Raw genomic sequence first — 23351 nt, 5'->3', positions numbered from 1 at the left:
CTCGGCTCCTTTTTCCCCACCTCCGGAATAAGGTGTCTCCTCTGTCCTCCCCCCGCTGGCCTGCCTGCCCGCCCCTGACGCTGCCGCTCCCCTCCGCCGTCTCAGCTCGGCTCAGCCCGGCCCTGCCTTCCCCTCTCCGCTCCGCACCGCGCCGCCGCCACCACAGCCTTTCCCCCGCCCCCGCTACGACTCTAGGCCGCTTCCCCTCCGCTGCTGCTCTTTGTCTCCCTCCGCCCTGGGAGCCGGGCACTATTTCTCCTCCCCCTGCCCTGTGCGCTGGGTGCCTGTGGAACGCTGCGCGCTGGGCCCGGCTACGGCGGCAGGATACAGCCCAGCCAGCGCTCACTATAAGAACCTCCTTGTGTGCGACGCCATTTTAAGCCTCTCGCTCGGTTCGGCGGTGGGAGCAGCAGCGGCGGCGGAGCTCGGGGCAAAGGGGGGGGCACGCTAACACCACCGCTCCGTACGGTCGCCACCCGGGAGGCAGCGGCGGGGATACCGCCGCCAGCGAAGAGCCGAGCGAGGAGGAGGAGGAAGAGAAGGAGGCGTGGGGGGAGGGAAGAAGGAAGGAAAGACGGACCGGGTTGGGATCGCCCGGGCGGCAGCAGTAGCAGCCGGAGCCCGGGGGGACCCTGCGCTCTCGACTCCTTGCAACGTTAGTGCCACTTTCTCCCGCGGGAACTTGGGGCGAGCTTGGGCCGGGTTCCCCTTTCTCAGCAGCGGGCGGGATCGGGCTGTGCGTCCCGCCGGCGCTGGGGGTCCAGGGTGTGCCCGGCGCCGAGGCGGGAAGGACGGGGCTAGAGGGGGGGGGGCGGGGGGCGCCGCTTGGGTGGGAGAGATAGGCGGGAAGGGGGGGCTGGGTGTGGGAGGGAGCAGGAAAGGAGGAGAGGGCTCTTGTTTTGGGAGGTCCGGACAGCTGCGCTGGTTGCAGGAGGCAGCAGCAGCTGCAGCAGCTCCCGAGGTGTCTCTTGGGAAGCTCGTCCTGGGGCGAGGAGGTGGTTGCTCGGGTCTGCGGGAGAAGGCGAGTCTCTGCCGGCTGGGGTCTCCGTGGGTCTCTGCTTCAGTTTGGGTTTGCAGCCAAAGCCAGAGTAGCTTCCTGCTTTTTTAAAATTTTAATTTTTTTCTTTTTTAAACAAGGGGGTGGGGGAATACGGGGTACTGACTCGCCGGTGGGCTGCAGCACACGGCTGGTGATAGGAGGGGGAAGAGAGCAGGGGACGCGTGTATTTATACCGAATGTAATTAACTAATCACGGTCACTGCAGTCAGCGGGAGATAACTAATCTGTTGCCTTTCGGTCTTAGTTGCATGAGTGTTCGCTGGAGTGGTTATGCTTCTTCTGGGTGGCACCGAAATGAAGCTCCCCTGAGCTGGGAGCAATCAAATTAAGTTTTTAACACCCACGTTAAACCAGAGTGTTGTAGAAAATTACTTTAGGACTTGGGCTGCATGGGGGCTCGCGTTCTGCAAGGGGAAGCGCCTGTTCCGTGGCCGACTTCGAGGGGACGACGGCAGCGGCTGCAGCCTCCTAAACTTAAACACTTTTGAGGTGTGCCAAGAGGCAGCTTGCTGTTACTCCTGGTAGGATATAGGACACTTGTTTGTTATTTCCCGTGGAACAGGGAGCTCCAGCTCTCTGTTGTGCATGATAAGCTGCTCTTCGAACAGCGAGGTTTCTATAATCTACCAAAATCTTAAATTCTTCCATAGCTAAAACTTAGCGTAGGCGTCAGGCTGCTTTTTGAATCGCTTCCCAAAAACCTCTGCTGATTATTATCCTTTCTGGGAAGAAAGGACAAGCTGTGAAGGTACTATGGGCAACTTGTGACTTTAGGAATAGCAGTGTTGATCTTTGTAATCAGCTACTTCTTGATCTCTCTCTTGTGGAGCAGCCATTGTTCTGACACTGTATATTCCAGACATCTGTGGTCCTCCCATCCCCCAAAGTATGCAAGTGGTGAATGGAAAGAGGCTGGGCTTGTATGCTGAGGTCTATGGACGGAAATCAAGGAGAGGTTTTAGTAAAACAGGATCTTTATGCACTGAAAAGATAGTAAAGGCAAAGACAAGAAAAGTACCTGGAAGAATTTTGTTTTCTTAATACCAAGTTGCAGCACACCAGAGAGCAACTTAACAGTTACGATTTTGCTTCTGTACGACAAAAAGGTTACAAGGGTTTAAAATGGCACAGGGGGCAAAACTTAATTGTATTTATTGGGCCTAGTTATAATGTGAATTTCAGTAACTGACAGTCCAGGAACCGAATATTAATCTTTCACTTCTAATGAGAAGGTGCTGACAGCTGCAGGTATGTGGCTATGATTGTCTAATGGTTGGTACTGTTGAAAATAAGGCTGTTTAGGTGTTCAGACAAGGCTTTAAGGCTCTGTAAATTCCACCAGTCAGGATAAAATCATATCAAGTATCTTGCCCTTCTGGGGTTGTTCTAAAGAAATGTCCTATTTGTTTGGCTATTAGTTCAGTTATTTTCTGTTTAGGTATAAAGTGATACGTGTGGCAATGTTCATGTTGGTCTGTATGGGTGATCATTTCAAAGAGTCCAGAGAAGAAATTGGTAAAAACATGTTGATGGAAAGGACAATGCAGTGCATAAGAGCTTCTAAAAGCAAGGATTTAATACTACAAAACAAAACTTCAAAATGTGCTTGAAAAAGTAATTTCTTCAAACATTGTGTTACATCTTCAATAAACCAAGCTTCTGCTTTCTTTCCCAAGCAGTAAATAGCCTGGGCTTCTTGCTTGATACATAGCTTGCTGTGAACACTAGCATTTTGCTTTGCTTATGTGGTGTGTCAGTCACTGGCTTATCAAATCTTGGCCATGAAACCTGGTTGCCCTTCAGAGATAGCTTTGTGAAACAGATGTTGGTCTTTAATGACTTAACGTCACCAGAAAGTTAATTCGGATGTAAAGACAAGAAGTTAGTACTAGCAGCCTTCTAAACTAGTTCTGCAGTATTTTGAGGGGTAGAAAGGGAGGTAGAAAGAGTGTGTCAGGGAACATGGCTATTGTAACCTTCAGTCTTACAAACTGAAGTTTGAACGTGCAGTTGAACTCCTGGTTAAGGATGCTTCTGCAAAATACTGTCTGGTAGGCAGATGAGTGTGCAAATACAGCAGTAATCAACACCACTCATGTTAATTCGTAGTTAAAGCTGGTAATGCAGGGGTTGTGGTGATCATGCAGTTACTTGCAGTGAAACTTGTTCTGTGACTCTGGCAGACTGCATACTGTGGCAGGAAAATCAGGACCGACCTTACTTATCTTGAACATCTACTTCCTGAAGCCTGATAAAACTGTGAGAAACTGCAGGCAGTCGGGACTTGTTCTCAGGCCCTCACAGCAAACATTTGCAAGCTCTGAGCCTCCTGCCTTTCCTGGTGACTGTGTGGTAACTTGAAAATGGCACCACATTAACTTTGTAAAAATCTGCAAATCCTTTGGCAGTAAGTATTGCATGTGATTTCTCTTGTCTCTGTGGATAAAATGATTTTTTTTTTCTTGGTCAGATGGTCAGGGCAGTATTGCTGATTTTTCTAGTTAAGCATTAAAAAGTTTGTTTTGGGGCTGCTTTGATGTTACGCACCAGCTGAATTGGTTGGACTTGACAACATAAGATAGCCTGACAGTGGTTAACTTGAACATCCATTCTTGGCACTTGATTCCAAGGTAAACTTGCTCTAGTCTGTGATCAGACTTTAGTCTAAGAAGATAGTTTCTTATAGTGCTAGTGTCGTGTGTGGCCTGTATTGTCTCTCATGAAAAGAAAGGAGCCAGGAAAGTTGTTTTTGCACTGAAAGGTAACTTAGAGTGATCTAATGCAAGTCTTATTCTGGCATTTTTATCTGCATGGAAGACCAAGTTGATAAGGTGAGCAGATGAAACATGTACCTGTAGCTCAGCCTGTCCTTGTGAATCTATTAACTCTGATTCGATGTGAAAGCAAATGGGTCCTGTGCTTTTGTTGCCTTGAGAACACATTCTGCTTTACAGCTTTCATTACAGTAGAACTTTTTCGTTAATGCTCCACATTGCTTTAGGAGACAATGTACACTGAGTGGATTAGTGCTGCAGAGGTAAACTACTTGCTGTAATGCTTAATACTAAGTCAACTCCAGAGCCTTGCTTAAGGAATAAATTAATTCACTTTAAGTCAAAAGACTTAACCTAGTATTCTAGGTTTCTACTTTATAAAGGTAGCATGAGCTAGCAGGATATTACTGGAGTTAGCAAATGGACAGTATGCACCGTGAGTATATTTGCTGAAACTAGCATTTCTAGGCTGACTTAAGGGTGTTAAATAGACTTGTATAAATTGGAGAAGTTTGTCAACTCTGCAGCAACTGTAACAAATCCTTCTGTTGTCCTGGCAACAATTCAGGTGCCCTCCAGTGGCCAGAAATCTTAACATCCTAAAGGTGCTGATAAATACCGTTGCCTTGTCAGTTTGCCTTAATTAAAAATGAGTTAAAGAAACATAGTGTCAGACTTTATTACTGTGTTTGTTGCTTAAACAGTGCTTTTTGGAGTGCCTGCCTGTCTTAATGTAAATACACGGTTATTCTGACAGACAAGCAATGGCAGACACTTTCAGATTCATAAGTATTTCATTAGTGTCAGTGCAATTATGACTAATCACTCTGGTTTCTTAAGCCGTGAAGATTAATGTTTAACTTAGATGTTCAGGGCTGGATACGTAGTTGCAGCCTAAGAAGAAAGACATTATAGTTAGATACTTACTGGCTTGGAAGGGGGATTTTTTGCTAGATAGTTGCTGTATTAGAGTGGAAACTTATACTTGTGTAGTACATTGGATGCCAACCTTCTTGTTAGTGATCTACATGATGGTTCTGAATGACTGCAGAACCGTTAAGTATCTTTTTGGCATAAAAAACGTGGACAGTAGGCTTTAGGGCTGGCAGTGGTTTGTTGCTGCGCTTTATTAGCTTTACATGAAAGTGATATAATTGTTCAAGTTCTCATAGGTTATCTCTTATAGGTCATGACAGCAGCTTTTATTTTTTATGTGTCTAGGTAAGACTAAAGAATGATGTTGGATCCTGGCTGTTGCCATCTCTGCTACAGATGTTTTACTTGGTAAAAGAGGGGGCATATGAACCAAAAGCTTCGAATCAGTGTAGGTTGACTAGGTGAGTACTGCAGGCAAACTAAACTTTAGATTATAACACCAGTTCTTCCATAACTGAAAGAGCATGCATAATGTAGATACCTAACTCTGTCCTGCAAATAAGAGGTTGTGACTTTCCAAGCTGTGATAATATTTTTCTTAACGTTTTGACCAGCTGTAAGGATACTAGAACATTAGAAATGCTTACTGGTGACTGAAAGATATCAAAGTAAATCCACTGCTCATCAGGAGTGACTTAGTAACTGTTTTGAGGTTACTTGCATGAGTTCGTGGTGCTTAACTTGTCAAAACAACAGAGACTTAGGAGTAATTGGGTTGATAAACTTGTTTCTAACTTAATGCAGTTCATAAACCTGAAACTGTCATACAAGTCCTTTAATATTTAGCTGCAAACTGCTGTCAGATGATTGATATGCACAATATGTGGAGAAGATTATTACTTTTGTTCTCAAACTAGATGTGTAATGTGATGAGTAGCTGGAGCAGTTCCTCATATCTTAACAGTTACGATTATCATCAGCTCTCTCTTGGCCAGTGAAGAAGGATATGTGTAGGTACTTGGAGGCAATCTTGCCTACTAAAGAAGTGATAGATCTTGCTAGTGTTGCAGTATACTTGCCAGTGAAAAGCTCTGAAACCATTACTTTCCAATGTGGCCTGATAATTTCTCTCTCATCTTGAGGACAGCTGGTGCTTATGACTCTTGAAAACAACCAGAGACTTTGAGAGAGGACAAACAAATACCCAGAAAAGCTGCAGAAAGCTCTGTGAGAAGAACCGTTTTTGTTTGCAGATATTGCTAGAAGCAGTTGGTATACTTGCCTGTGGTTTTTTAATATAAAGAATTGTATTGACAGACATCTTGCAACTCAAATGGTCCTCTAGGTAAAAGGTAGAATAATTATGCTCTGGATCCAAACACTAACTTCTCTGAAGTATACAAGGTCCGGTGCTGTGAGTTCCCAGATACTACAGTATATGTGTAAATAGCTGTCCTGAAGAGTAAAGTTCTGTCACTTGTAAGTATCGGAGCGTATTTATTTACTACAGTTAGCTTCATTTTGGGGGAGGCTTCCTGGCAAGTTCTAAAGTTTGAAATTTTATGTCTCAGAACAGTTGTGTAGGTCAGTACCCAGGTGAGCTATATTACCTTTTTTGGTAACTTTCCTGGCGTGCTTGTTCTGAATTCCCCTCCAGGGGACATTGTATAATGTTATTATTTTATAGATTAGTTATCAGGGCTCTCAGACCAATGTTAACTGTTGCCTAAAACTTCTAATGGATTTTGAAAAGGGTATGTGAACCTTGGTGCCTGTGAAGACCCTGACTAATTGCACTAGCTTTTAGAGCCTAAATCCTGTGTTAGTTGCTCAAAGCACTGTGTTTCAGCAGCAGTCTGCTTGTAGCTGAAAGATGTCCTATCTGGCAGTGAAAGTTCATGGAGTCTCCGATACATTTTGTGACCTGAACTTTCAGTCAGTGACATAAATTGCTCTTCAGTGATCAATTAAATCTTCCTGTGTTCTGGGTGGCATTCTGTACTTTGGGTGAGTAAAGTGAAATCCAGATCATCTTGCACTTTTGTTATAGTCACAACCACACTTAATGACTTGTCACAGTTGATCATTGGGTAAGCTGGCTAGGAGGTGTGATTGTTTACTAGCCTGCTGTTCCCTTTGGAAGGAAGGAGAGGCTAAAGCAGGTGAGGGTGTGGTATTGGAACTCTCCATGTGCTCCAGTCCTAGTGGAAGTGTGGTAGAATGGAGCCTTCCAGCTGTGTTGTAAAGTTCTTGTGGGCCCTTTGCCTCTCCTTTGCCATGTATACTAAGGTTTCACGGACTTAAAAGATGAGCCTTGCTTTCTGTCCTTGTAACCTGAGCTTTTTCTTCTTTAGACATTTTTTGAGGAATAAATCCTCTTTTAATACAGCTAAACCAGTGTCATAAGTCTATTCAAGACTACCACAGATGCCTGCACTTCAGTTTCCTTAAACAGATGTTATTAAACTTTCCTAGAGAAGTCTGCAAGAGCAGAAATATTTCCATGCTGTTTGCTTTCTGTTCACATGCTGAGCAATGAAAACTACTCTGTGCACTTAATTGGTCTTAGATTGCTGAGATGACCAAAAATACAGGCATAGCACTTTATTTTGTGATGTGGTGTCAAATGAACTCTTATAAAACAAAACTTGTGAGCACTGGCAGATCTGTGTGTGCATTCTGTTCATACCCCTTTTTCAGTTAAATTCTGTTGATTGTGTGAGGTAGTTTGTTGTTTCTTTAGCACCTGTTAAAGATACTACAACTTGGAAGCTGCAAGCTTGGAAGTTGCAACCTCTTAACCTTTGAAAGTGGTCAGCTAAGCAGCTCCTATTCAGATTTCTGTAATATCCAAATGCTTTACAGGAGAGAGACTTTCAAGTCTTATTATTAAGAGATTCTAAAAAACAACTTAAGACAGTTGAATATACTGGGTTCAGAGTTTAATTTACTGCAGTCAGATTAGCTAAATCTAAAATAGAACATACTGCTGTTTGCAAGGTATCTTCTACCTTTCTGCAGGCACCACCAGAACACATTGTCTGAAGTGTTCAGGCAGGGTAGGTTACATAGGATACTGAATTTATCACAGGCTTTTATCACTTAGTGGTTGGAAGGAATAATGTGAAGCAAATGCCACTCAAGGAAATGACCTGAGCAGTTTTGTCACGAGTTAATTCAGTTATGACTGAGTTGGTTCTGTTGCAGTTTAGGATCAGTAAACTGGACTTCAGTACCAGTGTGTGCAGGTTAAGATTCCTATCACTATTGGTAGCTTTTACTTTTCAGATTAACTACTGAAATAGTTGCTGCTGCTACATTGTAGCACAACACTTCCCCTGTGGTAATGCTGCTCTGTCTCTTGCCCTGCCATTTTCCCTGAGGTGGTAGTGAAGGCTACAGATGAGTGTTTCTGACATTTAACCTAAAAGAAGATAAAAATACTTTAGAGCTGTAAAGAAGTTTTTTTCATTTTAGAACTGGAAAAATGCAGCAAGTGTTTTGACTGGGTTTTTTTACGTGGTTTGACTTGTTTCCTTTTGTTGTTACATACTCCATAAGTTACTTCCTTCTACTTAGGATATCTTCAGATAGCCTATGGCAAATTAAGTATCAGCCTGCTGAAAGCTGAAGAAAGCCTGGCATTAATATGAGAATTGTGAAATTTTGTATTCCAATTTCTAATATAGATAATGAAGTAAACTTGTTTTTTATTTTTTTTTTAAATAAAGTGGTCAGTTGCTTTGTTTACTGTGATAATTTACATCCCTAAACTACTACTTAAGATCCAGTGCTAATGACTTTCATAGTAGTTTCTCTCCATCCAGGTCAAGGATTTGAAAAAATTGAATTTCCTAATCCAGAAGCCACTACTGATGACTAGTTTGACAATAATCAAGGCCTTCTAATGTTTGTATGTGACTTCAGCTTTAAAATCTTCACTGTGTACAGCTGTTTCTTACAGAGCTGTCAAAGTGACTGAGGACTGCAGATGCTGCTACTTTAGACAAGATATGGGAATGCTGTTCAGTACTTGTTTTTTGGATATGGAATGATATGGAAAACTGTTGTATTTAATCCTATGTGGTGCCTTTGTATGAGAAGAAAATCTTTTTTTCTTTAAATGAAAGTCTTCAGAGTGAAACTCAAGCATGTTACCTGTCCCTACTTTGAAATAAAGTGTTTTAGAAAAATTATAAACCCCAACTGTCAGTCCTACAGCAAGCTTATAAAATCCCTTAAAACACACAACACTGAACTTATACTTCCAAGACTAATTGCTAATTTTATAGAGGTATTTGATACATGAGGGGTCTGCAAAGTTACCAATAAGCGTACATTACTCCAGAGCACAACAGAAACTAGGTAGAAATTCTCAGTTTTGTTCGGAATATCTGGGAGTATATGGGAGGACTTGATCTCAATTTGGCTAAGGAATAATTAGAAGTTTAAAATGGATTTCTGGTGGTAAAAATTCCTGAACTTGTTAAACCTTCAAAGATAGAAAATAAAAGTTTCCTAAATGGAGACCTATAACACAAATGACAATCCTTTTAACTTCCCAGGTTCCCTTTTAACTTCTGGAACCCAAACTAGACTTATATCAGTTAGAAATTGTTGGAACCCTGGTCCATTCTATTTCACAAATATTAGCTTTGTTTTCATCTGCAGGATGGCAATCTATAAATCAGTTCTTTTAGGTCACCTGTAACTTATCACTCCTCTCCTTCTCAAAGTGTATTTGTCATGTTTCTTCAGATGGTCTAATACCATCTTGGGTTTTTCATTAAAAAAAAATAGAGACATGTATAAACTGATTATAGACTTCCCTCTTTGAAGGAAGAAAAATAATTCAGCTTCTTTTAGACTTCCTGTTAATCAGCTTAGTGCTATCACTAATGAATATTAAATTGGATATCAGTTGGATCATGTCATCATAAGAGTAAAAGCAGTAGAAGTAGGGTTGCTTGCCACAAGAACGGGGGGACTGGTTAGACCAAAGACTGTTTAAGGAGACAGGTCAGCCACTTGTGCCTGAAAGAGCTTGTGCACCCCAAAAGCTGCTTTGGTATTTCCACTGTCATTATTGTCTTGGAGACTTCTCAGCTCCCACCCCTGAGTTCTTTTCTAGAAAACAGAATAGCAAGTTCCAGGATAAGATAAAAGGATTTTAAAATTTTTTAAATTGAATGTTTCCCACATGTCCACTTGAAAACCTAAGGTTTGTTAGAATGCTTCTGCTACATTAAGTTCTATTTCTGTTATTGGGTCATAGGAATGAGTGCTGTAGTTATCTGGTGTTACAGGTGTGGAACTGCTGTTGGCTACTGACTCTTGTAAAGCAGCTACACAGGCAGCATCAGTGACAGGAAGCTGCCTGAAACAAGACCAGTTATAAAATGAGACCCAAAGAATGCTACTACTAAGTGGTGGTTACAATAACTTCTGAGTACTTGGAGAAAGGCTGTTTTCCAGTACATGTACTTCTTTTCACTCACATAGATCATTCATGTTCTGAATCCCTGTGGCTGTTACAGGAGGCAAAAGATCTGCCTGTTCAGCTTAAGAAAATGTCATTCAGCAGTAGTGGTTAATTTAAAGATGTGGTTGCTTAGCCTGTCCTAGGTGAGACATAAAGAAAAGTATGAAAACATGGTCAGTTCCATGTTCCATTTAAACAGATCATGGTGATGGGATGTGTCAGTCTTCATTCTTCATCCAAGGTTTAGTAAAATACTGCTCTCGAGCAAAAGATTTCTGGAAGACTTGCAAGCTTCAAGTTTGATTTGCTTTACAAAGTGGAGGGGAACTGCTTATCAGATCAGCCAGCTGAAATCTGAGTCAATCTTAATGAAGAGATCCTATTAAGGTTAAGGTAGTAACCTTGAAAGAAAAAGGATACATTTTCATTTAATACAAGTGGCAAATATGAGCTAACAAAATCGCTTAGTGGCAATGAAAATGGGTTTATCTTAGATAAACTGCACCAGAGGTGCAGATGTGCTGTAATCCTGATGTATCAGGCAGGTACATGTGAGGCTCACATTCACCCCCCTGAAATAGGCCATTCTCATAGTTCTTGTCCTCTGTAAGACAGAGCAGAATTGAACAGTTCACTGTGCTCTGCATCCTCATGGAGTTTAACAGCTTTAGAAAGAAAATTATCTAGGTTTTACTGAGCTTGTTGAAAGTTATTTTTCAGATTTGATGATACAGGCTTGTTGACAGGCTTCCTTCACTTCTCTAAAATCTGAAGTTCACGCCTAACTTTTATTCATAATTAAAATACTCCACTTTCATTCCATTGAAAACCAAGGAATTTGTATTGTCTTCCTTAGTAACTTGAAATTGGTTTGCTCACAAGCCTACCTAAGATGGCAGAGCTGTTATTAGGTTTTTTTTGGAATTAAAATGTAAGGTTGGAACTGATGGTACATAATCCAGTGTACTGTGATGGCTTGCACTGTTCTTCATATGAGGAATCTAACACATTTAAAAGAAAAGAACAAAACAAAACCTTATTTTAAATTTAAAGCTGACCATGCTTGTCAAACAAGGGGATAGTGTTGAGGGGATGGAGGAGGTTTTTAAATTAATAATCCTATAACTCCTGTCAGTACACCCATATGAGCTTGTGTATAACAACATTTCTCAAAATTCAGACTTGAATTCTGAGTACCAGGTGGTCTTCTAAAAATAGTGAGGCTTACAGAAGCCTGCTGTTCTGCTGAAATTTGTTTGTAAAGTCTTGTGAGTGCCTTCTGTCTCTTTCTGATGGTTAAGACTCTGTTAAGTCTCTGACCTTGACAATGTAATGTCACTCATCATATGTCCTCCAGTAAATCTGAATAGGAGCTTGCTTTAAAGGAACTCCTATATGCTTCATGTTTGGACAAGCTTAATTATAATAGAAAATTTTTTTTGTGCTTTTTTTGGTTGGTTTGGGGACTTATGTGTTTGTTTGGTAGCTTGGTTTTTTGTTTGTTTTTGTTCCTTTCTTTCTACTCTTCCACCACCTCACCCCAACCCTGCATTTGTTTTTCCAGTTGTTGTCAAGAAAATTCACAGCACAGTCCTTTGTACCTACCCTGGGTTCTTTTTTTGTTCCCTTCACAAATGTAGCAGAGTTCACCTTGTCAGTGACATGCAGGGAGACAGTCAGCAGTTTTTGTCTGGATGCAGTTTACCCCCTTATGAAATGAAAAGAGAACGGGACAGAAAATACGGGAACATTCAGTTAAGAAACCCTAAAAACAAACAGATCACATCCCATTTCCATGGCTACCTTTAGGCTATAGCTGTTCTGAACTCCTAAGATTAAGCCCAATTTTATATCTAAATAAAAAAATGCTACCTGGAATTGCTAGGAGGTCCAGGTATATAAAATACAGATTAGGCTGTTGAAAGCTTTCAGGTGCAGCTAGCAAGCTGATCGAAGGTCAGCATTTCAAAGACACAATATCTGACTGATAATGCAGTTCTGAACACTTCATTTGGTATTCTTTATTGCTATTTTCAGATGTAATTTTTTTTTTCTAGTGGCTAGTCTGGTCCCTTGGATTGTACCAAATGGTACAGCTTCTCTGATCTCTTCAGGCTGCTGAAATTGAAACAACTGTTTCAGAGCACAGTTGCTGCAGGCCAGCTGCCTTCATTTGTGCAGAATTCAACAGTGGAAGGATATGAAAGTTGTCCCCGAGCCCTGTATTGCATATTTGAATTTGAGGTGGCAGTAAATATCTCCAAGCATAGTCAGTGCTCTCGGCTGATTCATCTACCAGTATGTTAGCTTCAAAACTAGCTTGGTGATCTTTCTTTTCATTAGTGGCCTCCTGTTAGGAAGAGACAAGAAAGGTTACAATAAAAATAGATCCTGTGTGCAAGGCGTATTGCAGATAGCATATTGCAGCTAGATCTTGCCCAGTTTTCTGTTGGAAATGTTGCATCTGACTTAGAGTGAGGACCAGCAACAGCAAAGATACAAATTTTTACTTTTAGTGGTATTTTTGTTTGTTTATTTGTTTGGAAGGTGTTAATGGGACTGACAAAGTAATACATGCGATCTGTAAGGAGCTATCAAGCTTTTGTATAGGTATTTCCTCCAACTTAGCTGCCTAGGGAAATTTCTATAGTAATGGTGGATTGACACCAAGACTAATATTTTTTCTTCCCATTACCACTGCTCGTCCCAAACTCCTAACAGCATGTTGGAAGAATCCATTGTTCAAGGGACTGGGAAAAAATGTTTGCATTGTCAGTGAATCCTGCATGCAGATTGTGAGGAGCAGACTGAGTAGACCACAGTCTTTTCCGGCCTGTGGAGTAGGACCAATTTGGGGGACCCAAGTGTTCATAGCAGGGTATTTACTTGATGTATTATGTCTTAAATGAGCTCAGTGCTGCTTATCTGCTGCAGATGTAGATCTACTATCCATTTTGCTGCCAGAAGTTGTGGGAGTGCAAAGTCAGGACAAGCAGCACTGGCATTTGTTCAGCAAAGTGTTTAACAAAGTTTGCTCAGGAGCTGCTGGAGTATTCTGCAGCTGGCTCAGGGAAAGTGAAATATAAGCTTGCCTCAGAATTGCCTAATCTATTCAGTGAGACTCTTAAAACTACAGGCCTGTCTTCTGTTTAGTTGTTAATTTCTACAACAACTCCTGAAGTAAATTCTTAAACTGGGAAATCTGTCAAAAGACAAATACAATCTCAAATGAACTTTGTCCTCCTGACACAGTACTGCAAGCCTGTCCTTTAAAGAGATTAGTGGCTTGCCTTTACTTAGTTGTCTAGGAATGTTTTTGATCAGCATAGCTCTAACACCTACCAGCACACTGAAAGCTGATTGCTGGAAGAGATGGTTTTGCTCACTGCGCTGAGTTACCACTACAAATGTTTTCTGCCTGGTTGGCTCCCAGAATAGGCTGTCACCAGCTCCCTGTCTGTGCTGAAAACAGTGCTGGACTATGGGGGTGGAAGAGGAACAAATGAAATAAAAGTATGGCTGCTTGGAGTGGCCCCTTGTGAAGCTGTAGCCTCAAATTTCTCGTTCTGGGTTCGTGAGGAGACAGCCACAGATTTATGGTATGATTATGGTGCTTGGTTATATCAAATGGAGGTGCATACTGAAGATTTTGATAGGGCTTTTGATCATATTTTTGCCTCCTGTCCCAAATTATCTCTGATTTCTGCACATACAGAAAAAGGTGACTTTGGTGACTTAATGTGTGCAACTAAAGGAGAAATTTATTTATAAGGCTGGTTGAATTTTCAGTTTAACGTCAGGGTAGAGTATTTTGTGTAGGAAGAAACCTTTCTTCTTGTGGTACAGTAATGGAGTAAAGAAGGAGGTTCAACTATGACTTTTCAGTCAGTCTTTGTACCACTGAAATAGTGGCAGCTTGCCTTAAATGGTCACTTCAGCTTTCCACCACAAAAATCCATGTTGTAGCCCTGTATCAAACAATTTTGCTTGTATCTTAAGAGCTGTTATCTTTGAGGGAAATGAGGAACTGACATCTAGCCCTTGTCTTTGTGGCATGTCCAAGCTGTAGAATTTAATGTCTGGGCTTCTTATGTTTTTTTCATGCTCAGTCTTCAAATTTTCTTTCTCTTGAACCTTCAAGAGGAGAATATATCTTACATGTAGTGCACCAGAGAAAGCCTGGGTGATACATCTCATTCTTTCCTGTCTTCTTCCACGGGAGCCTGCTAATCAGCATTTCAGTATATTCACTGTAGGAATGACATGGGAAGATGTGTGAATTCTTAGGCTGCAGTTCTAGTGCTCTAATATGAAATCTTGTCTCCCTAGCTCTGATTAGAGTTTACTAAGTTCTAACCTTGCTCTTTTTTAGGATCTCTGAAAGGCAGCAAGAAAGAGTTCTGGGAGCACAACAAGGAACATGGCAACCCAAGGTATAGAGTGCATCACAGTTTCTGTTACTACAATCTGGCAGTTCTGATAGAGAGCAGTTTATCTGGCTCCTTACTCCCCTCTTTTAACTTTTTAAAGTCACTTGGTTTGAATAATGTCTACTTTACTACATTAATTACTGCCTTAAACTGGAACTCAAACCTGTAAACAAGTTTGTCATCATAAGCATTTTGGGTCCCTTAAGTACAGTCCAAGTACGTAATCAGGGAAAGTGGATAAGAGAATCTTTAAGCAGTAGGCCAAAGCAGTCACAATAGCAGTAATTTCCCAGCCTGTTAGTTGGGCTTACAGATGTCTGCATTAATTTGACATAAACCTTAGTTTCAAACTGCTGTCTCACTTGCAGGGATACCTCTGCTGGGTTAGAGTTGTTTGTAACAGTTTATTTCCATTGAAAATTGGTGTAACCTCTTGAAGGATTAATACATACTGAAGTAATTGAACCAAACTTAATTGCTCAACAATGATTTCTTACAGCTGACTTGATGGAGTTGGATATGGCAATGGAGCCAGACAGAAAAGCAGCAGTCAGCCACTGGCAGCAGCAGTCGTATCTGGACTCTGGTATCCATTCTGGTGCCACAACAACTGCTCCCTCCTTGAGTGGCAAGGGAAATCCTGAAGAGGAAGATGTGGACACAACGCAAGTCCTGTACGAGTGGGAACAGGGATTCTCTCAGTCCTTTACCCAAGAGCAAGTTGCTGGTAAGGCCTTCTTTAGTTCACTGGTTTTCTCAGACATGCAGCTTAACCTTACAGAGGCCTAAGTACTGAATTATTACCAGCACAGCTTTTTATTTCCAATCTGAGGTAACAATTTACCTTGTTTTTCAGATATTGATGGCCAGTATGCAATGACTAGAGCTCAGAGAGTGCGTGCAGCTATGTTCCCTGAAACACTGGATGAAGGAATGCAAATCCCATCCACACAATTCGATGCAGCTCATCCAACTAATGTGCAACGCCTGGCTGAGCCATCCCAGATGCTAAAACATGCTGTGGTTAATTTGATAAACTACCAAGATGATGCTGAACTTGCGACCCGTGCAATCCCAGAACTGACCAAACTGTTGAATGATGAGGACCAGGTAAGCATTTTCTATGCCTCAGTGTAGCTTGTTCGTGAGGCTTCTTCACTGACTTTAAAACTAAAAGGTTTCTTCGAATATTTCTGTAGGTGGTGGTGAACAAGGCTGCAGTTATGGTTCATCAGTTATCCAAAAAGGAGGCATCTCGCCATGCTATTATGAGATCTCCTCAAATGGTGTCTGCTATTGTACGTACCATGCAGAATACAAACGATGTGGAAACAGCCCGTTGTACTGCAGGTACACTACACAATCTCTCACATCACCGTGAAGGCTTGTTGGCCATCTTCAAATCAGGAGGCATCCCTGCTTTGGTTAAAATGCTTGGGTATGTGGACTACTAAGATAGTATTTGTGTTTTTAGTTGGCATGGGTAGGTACTGGTACTCATGAGGTGTGTTTTTTTCCCTTTGGTAGGTCTCCAGTGGACTCGGTGCTGTTCTATGCCATTACAACTCTTCACAATCTCCTGTTACATCAGGAAGGAGCCAAGATGGCTGTCCGTCTAGCTGGTGGCCTGCAGAAAATGGTTGCCTTGCTCAACAAGACAAATGTCAAATTCTTGGCCATCACAACGGATTGCCTTCAGATTTTAGCTTATGGCAACCAAGAAAGCAAGGTGAGTGCCTCTGCTCTTGAAGCACTTGAACCAAGCAAGCCTGCTATGAATGGTTTAACTGTTCCTGCATACTGACTGACCTCCTTATTCTGAGTCTTCAGCCTTGTCAGTCATGACCTTGCATGAGGTGAGAGAGGTGGAATTATTTTGCAGAAATGGAGTCATGCTTATAGTGAGACTGCAAAACTTACAGACCTGACCACCAGATGTGAACACCTTTTTAGAGATCTGTAACCTGCGATGGCCACCAACAGTTACAGCCTGCTGACATGCACAGGAAGTGACAAATACATGTTATTTTTTATGTCTTTCAGCTGATTATTCTGGCAAGCGGTGGACCCCAGGCTCTAGTAAACATAATGAGGACCTATACTTATGAGAAACTATTGTGGACCACAAGTAGAGTGCTGAAGGTGTTGTCAGTCTGCTCCAGCAACAAACCTGCTATTGTTGAAGCTGGTAAGTACCTTGTACCTGTGATAACCTGAAATGCTATATGGCACTGCAGGATCAGCACATTTTATACAAGAACAAAAGCTGCCAGCATCAAAAATTGAACTTGGGTTGGTCCTTCACTCCGTAACTAGTTTTGGAGACCTTTAGTATACAGAAGTATAAAAGACTTACTTTTTTAAAGTAAGTCTACTATGTTGTTAGCTGGATGGCTTATTGGCTGAGCATTGACAGAACGGTCCCCTGATGATATGCAGACGTTTAAAAGCTCCAATGTTACAAAAAGAGTTTTGGGGTTTTCTTCTGTGTGATGAACATTTAGGGCCTAGCCATATTATGATACTAATGCCAAGAAAGACCCAGAAGCTTGTAAGATGTGCACTGAGAGTTTAAGGAAGAGAAGGACCTGACTGCTCAGAAGACGGGCGTTTAAGTAATAGTGTCAAATCTGTACCATCTTCTAGGTGGCATGCAAGCTTTGGGGCTCCACCTCACAGATCCAAGCCAGCGTCTTGTCCAGAACTGTCTCTGGACTCTGAGAAATCTGTCAGATGCTGCAACAAAGCAGGTAAAATGACTCTTCTAAGGGATCAGGATCAAAAGCCAACATAGTGGAAGAGGAGAGAGACTAAATTTTTCTTCCTTCTTTTTCTGCAGGAAGGAATGGAAGGCCTTCTAGGAACTCTTGTTCAGCTTTTAGGATCAGATGATATTAATGTTGTGACTTGTGCTGCCGGCATCCTTTCCAACCTTACCTGCAACAATTACAAGAACAAGATGATGGTGTGCCAGGTTGGTGGCATTGAGGCTCTCGTGCGCACCGTTCTTCGGGCTGGAGACAGGGAAGACATCACAGAACCCGCTATTTGTGCGCTCCGTCACCTCACCAGCAGACATCAAGAAGCTGAGATGGCTCAGAATGCAGTACGTCTCCATTACGGACTCCCAGTGGTGGTGAAACTCTTGCACCCGCCATCACACTGGCCTTTGATCAAGGTAAATAATAGCAGTTTTCAGCTCTGAATAATAGTGCTTTTTTCAGGTAAGCTTAATCGTGAAAAATACTTTGTTTCCATGGTGTCAGGGTACATAGTTTGTCTGATGATGGGACAGTTTCACCAATTTGAGTGACTTAAGAGTTGTCTGTTAGAGACTTAGGCATTTGGGATCGACTGATGAAAAACATTGCTAACAACAAGCACATCCATCATGCTCTCTTTACTTCCCTCCCCCTTTCTTAACTGCAGGCTACTGTTGGTTTGATCCGCAACCTTGCTCTCTGTCCTGCAAACCACGCCCCGCTGCGTGAGCAAGGTGCTATCCCCAGGTTAGTCCAGTTGCTGGTCAGAGCACACCAAGACACCCAGCGACGTACTTCCATGGGTGGAACACAGCAGCAGTTTGTGGTAAGTAGCCACCAACTGAAGTTACACCTAAAACTTGGCTCTCAAACTCCTGTGTCAGTGTGTTTCAACCAGGTATTCTTTGGTCTTATCACCTGCTCTAACTTGCCTTGTTCTCCTGATGTGTTGATAATTCTGTCTTGGCAGGGGTGGAGTTTTTCTTAGATAAACAAGAATGTGAAAATCTTGGTTCTTTTACTGAGAACTTCTTGAGCATTTAGTTCTGAATGCTGTAGATCACAGAAATACTGTTTTTTCCTGTTGTGGCAAGGGAAGTAATTCTCTATCTGGAAACCAAAACTGCCTCATCCTTCTCAAAAGGACAGGTTTAAGAATACTGTCACAGCTTATGGTGTATTTTCAAGGGTGCTTAGAGCTGTAAAACTACTGAGAAGTTGTACAGGCTTCATACTTGTTACCTGTTTAGGTACCAGTCAGTGTGGCAAGATCTGTCTCCATTTTTTTGCCCTGTTAAGCACTTTAGAAAAGGGGATGTGGTCTTAGTGTGTGCAAATGGAAGCAGTACCTGCTAGCTCAGGAGTGCAGTTAATACTTGCAGAGGCAGGAGGGGATCTCTTGGTTACTGATAGCCCCTGTTTCAAATAGGAAAATCCCAAGCTAAACCAGCTTGGGGAAAAAGAACAATACTGTGAGAAGTTCCACTGAGGTTCTTCAGTTAGTGAATTTAGATGGATAAATTGTACTGATTCCTAGCAGGGATGTTAAGTTTGAAGGCCAGCAGCAGACAGCGGATGTGACCCTACTGGGAGAGGTGGTGTGTGCAGGGAGAACAGATTTGGGTGATTTCTTTACACCTTTTTTGACAGCATGCAGTATCTCCAATTCAGAAAGTGTCTTTTCTTTCCCTAACCAGGAGGGTGTGCGCATGGAAGAAATTGTCGAGGGCTGCACTGGAGCCCTGCATATTCTTGCACGTGATGTGCATAATCGAATCGTAATCAGGGGTCTAAATACCATTCCACTATTTGTGCAGGTAAGCAAAAGCTCAAGGAAAAAAAAATAGTAAAATGGCTTTTAAGCTTCCTTGGTAGAACTGCTAAGTCAGATTGTCCTGAAGAGTTTGTTTCAAGTAAAAAAGCTAAAGAAATCCTTGTGTTTTGGTTGCAGTTGTTGTACTCTCCCATTGAGAATATCCAGAGAGTAGCTGCAGGTGTACTTTGTGAACTGGCTCAAGACAAGGAAGCAGCTGAAGCAATTGAAGCTGAAGGTGCAACTGCCCCTTTAACAGAACTGCTTCATTCTAGGAATGAGGGTGTTGGTAAGTGAACGTAAAGTACAGATTTCTCATACCTGCCTTAGAGAAGTTACCAGAAGACTCAACCTCAATCACCCTTGTTTTCAACAGCAACATACGCAGCTGCAGTGCTGTTCAGAATGTCTGAGGACAAACCACAAGACTATAAGAAGCGACTTTCGGTGGAATTGACAAGCTCCCTCTTCAGGACTGAGCCAATGGCTTGGAACGAGGTGAGTTGTGCCTTTGAGTCAATGGTTCTTAGGGGAGGCATTGCTTCCAAGTCCTCCCTCCTTCCAGGGGTGCAGTGTGGGTGGATATGAGTGGTACAGGTCCAGCTTTACATATAGCTGTGCCTTCTTTACTCTCTTTATATATTCAGGTTCAGTAAACCCCTGGCAAGCAACCGTAGAGCTGCTTCTTCCCTTGCAGAAAGGAAGCATTTTCTATTGCTGCTGAAGTTTATAATTCTCATTATATTCATGACTGTGCAAATGTGTCTAGAAGAACTTTGTACATTTCTGTGCTACTTGTCAGGAACTAATGAACTGTGAATGCAAAAACTCTGAGGCATGAGTGATATGAGTGATATCTGTGAGGGAAGCAAATGATAGAAGAAAATAATTTTGGCTGCAGCTTGTATTCTCCTTAGAATTGAGCTTTCAGGCTTGAATACGTGTGCAGGCTGGTTATCTCACATGGCCTTTTTTAATGCTTAAAGGGCTACACAGCGAATTGAAACTGAAAACAAAATTGTGCCTGGGGCACAATTAGTTAGTTTCACTAATTTAGTCTTTCCCCAGATTCTTAAGATTCAGGAGCCTATATTGTCTTACCTTGTATGCATTTACTAAATAAAGCACAGTAGCCCGTGATTGTACTATTCTTGTGCTTACTGTTCTGTTCTAAAATATTAATCTGCTGTAGTAATGTGATAACAAATCTCTGAAGTCAGAGTTACACTACTGCACTGCAGGCAGGCGATGGCTTCTGTTCTTGGGCAAACTCGGGGAGGTCACTTGAGAACTTTTTAAGTTCTCGGTTGCTGGCTTGGGAATCTGAGCAGCTGATCAGTAGGAGCTGTGCCTGAGGAGGAGTGTTGCTAGACCTGCCCCATCTTTTTTGTACCCAAAGAGAACCATTTTTCCAGTGATATATAGGTTACTATGCCTAAATCTGGCTGTAATAAACTGGATGCAGATGCTTGGATTTCGTGTTCACACAAGTACCACGCTGCAGTGTTCACTGCAGAAGAGTTGCTATAAAGGGATCTGGGGCAAGCTTCAAAACTTAAGCTCAGAATTGCTAGTGCTGGCCTAAAGACCTGACATTAAAACTGTTTTGTGACTTTCTGTGTACATCTAGACAGCAGATCTTGGACTTGATATTGGTGCCCAGGGAGAGCCTCTTGGATACCGCCCAGATGGTATGTCTCTTCTGTTCCCCTTGACTAAACTTAAGTTGGATGAAGTCAAGTCATAGATTTTAAAGGAGAACTGCAAATGAGCAAAGAGCGAATTACCCTTCAGCAAGGTCTTGCAAACTGACAGGCAGATGGGGAACTGCCAGTTGAAATAACAGTTTCTGCAATGTCACTGGTAGCACTGGAATGGGAACTGTAAGAATGTGCAGAACTGGTGTCTATTGTCTGATTCTTGTGGGAGAATCTCCCACTGAGCTGTTGTTTCCAGAAATCTCTTGCATCCTTTACAAATGGACTTGACAATTCCAATAGTGCAGTTTTTCTTTAAAAGCTGGTATCGAATGTATTAGTCTGTAAGTGTCTATAGACTTGAACGCAAGCCTGTCCCTAAAGATTCTAAGCTATTTTTGACTAGTCTTTCAGAAGTCCACAGTCTTGGAGCCTGGTTTTGCTGCAGTATTGTTGAATTTTAGTAGTGTTGATTGTGCAGACTAATGGCTTGGCTGGAATCTGCTCGTGCTTCTGACTGCAGTGTGCTTTGTCTGCAGAATCATACTGGGAGGCTGTTTCAAACAATGGAATAGCCGTCAAGGGCAGGCAGCAGATTATTTTGAACCTGGCTGAACTAGAAAAAAAGAATTAGATGGCTACAAAGATCTTCTCACACACTGATACTTGCAGCTTCTGATGCATCTAACATCTGTTAACATTATGCTTTTTTTCCCTCTGCCACCTTTAACTTTCTTAGATCCTAGCTACCGTTCTTTCCACTCTGGCGGATACGGTCAGGATGCCTTGGGTATGGACCCTATGATGGAACATGAAATGGGTGGCCACCACCCTGGTGCTGACTACCCAGTTGATGGTCTGCCAGATCTTGGCCATGCCCAGGACCTTATGGATGGGCTGCCTCCAGGTGACAGTAATCAGTTGGCCTGGTTCGATACTGACCTGTAAATCATCCTTTAGGTAAGAAGCTCCAACCTTGAATTTCAAAACAAAACAAAAAGAGAAAAACAGATGACTGGACTGAGGACTTGGTTGGCAGGGAGGGATTGGCTCAATCGGGTCCCAGTGTGCCAGAACAGTGAATAAACACTCTGGAAACACGATTAGTACACTCCAAACTGACTTCTGCCCTGAAGTGTGGAAGTGATTAACTGTAATGTCTTGCGCACTGGCTTCATGCAGCCTTAACGTGTGAGAAGAGCCCCTTCACTCAGGAGCACTGACACGTGTTGTTTTTTTCTCTTTGCAGCTGTATCATCTGAATGAACTTGCATTGATTGGCCTGTAGAGTTGCTGAGAGGGCTCGAGGGGTGGGCTAGTATCTCAGAAAGTGCCTGACACACTAACCAAGCTGAGTTTCCTATGGGAACAATTGAAGTAAACTTTTTGTTCTGGTCCTTTTTGGTCGAGGAGTAATAATACAAATGGATTTTGGGAGTGATTCAAGAAATGAAGAATGCACAAGAATGAATTGCAAGATGGAATTTATCAAACCCTAGCCTTGCTTGTTAAAAATTTATTATTTTTTTTAAATCTCTGTAATGGTACTGACCTTGCTTGCTTTGGAAGTAGCCTTTCTTTTTGCAGTAATTGTTGTTAGTTTTTTTTTTTTTAAAGTCTCTCGTAGTATTAAGTTATAGTGAATATGCTACAGCAGTTTCTAATTTTTAAGGATTGAGTAAAGGTGTAGAACACTAATTCATAATCGCTCTAACTGTATTCTGAATAAAGTGTAACATTGTGTAGCCTTTTTGTATAAAAAAAACTAGACAAATAGAAATGGTCCAATTAGTTTCCTTTTTAATATGCTTAAAATAAGCAGGTGGATCTATTTCATGTTTTTGATCAAAAACTTTATCTGGGATATGTCTGGGTAGGGGCCAGTAAGAACTGTTTATTTGGAACCTTGTATTGGACAGTTTACCAGTTGCCTTTTATCCCAAAGTTATTGTAGCCTGCTGTGATACAGATGCTTCATGAGAAAAATGCAGTTATAAAATGGTTCAAAATTAAAGTAAACTTTTAATTCACTCTGTGTCAAATTATTTCAAATCATAAAACCCATTGGTGTGGTAAGAAGTTTTTCTAAAAATTGTCCTGGAATTGCACAACAACTTCAGTACTTCAGAGGAGGAAGCCAAGAACTACTTACCCCTTTCAACCCCCTTAGAGGCTCGAGTCCTAATGACAAGGGCTTTCTACTGCACACCTCAGGGGCCAGGATGCTTCCCCTTGACCTGCTGCCACTTTGCTTTGGCATGTTCCTCAGCACTGGGCAGGTCCAGGCAGTGTGAGGCAACGACACTTGGTGCCTGGCCTCTCCCTTCAAAAAGTGATGCATTACTTCAGCTCTCTGCAGATGTGCCCTGGCACTAGGGCCACAGGGAGATCTTTGCTTACCGTCAGCTGGTCCAGGAGCTTAAATGCATTTTCAGGCATCCTCAGTCTTCAGTTACT

The 23351-nt window shown here is 42.1% G+C and overlaps 1 protein-coding gene across 1 annotated transcript; it reads left to right on the top strand.

Moving 5' to 3' along the window:
• The first annotated feature begins 247 nt into the window (after positions 1-247).
• On the top strand, positions 248-22924 carry CTNNB1 (catenin beta 1). Its single transcript, XM_030446530.1, has 16 exons — positions 248-655; positions 14565-14625; positions 15122-15349; positions 15479-15732; positions 15822-16060; positions 16150-16351; positions 16666-16810; positions 17269-17372; positions 17462-17800; positions 18052-18210; positions 19082-19201; positions 19336-19486; positions 19574-19695; positions 20828-20888; positions 21634-21854; positions 22144-22924. The coding sequence occupies exons 2-15, from the start codon at positions 14613-14615 to the stop codon at positions 21840-21842; spliced, it is 2346 nt and encodes a 781-aa protein (XP_030302390.1). The 5' UTR covers positions 248-655; positions 14565-14612; the 3' UTR covers positions 21843-21854; positions 22144-22924.
• The last annotated feature ends 427 nt before the right edge of the window (positions 22925-23351 follow it).

Source organism: Calypte anna, chromosome 2, assembly GCF_003957555.1.
Source record: "Calypte anna isolate BGI_N300 chromosome 2, bCalAnn1_v1.p, whole genome shotgun sequence".
NCBI classification, from domain to species: Eukaryota; Metazoa; Chordata; class Aves; order Apodiformes; family Trochilidae; genus Calypte; species Calypte anna.
Note: the sequence above shows the minus strand (reverse complement) of the source record. Positions and strands in the feature narration are given on the sequence as shown.

Bases quoted from the DNA above. Each gene is read 5' to 3' on its own strand.
- CTNNB1 (XM_030446530.1), top strand. The intron at 18,211-19,081 runs GTAAGTAGCCAC...TTCCCTAACCAG, and splicing joins GAACACAGCAGCAGTTTGTG to GAGGGTGTGCGCATGGAAGA. The intron at 19,202-19,335 runs GTAAGCAAAAGC...TTTTGGTTGCAG, and splicing joins CCATTCCACTATTTGTGCAG to TTGTTGTACTCTCCCATTGA.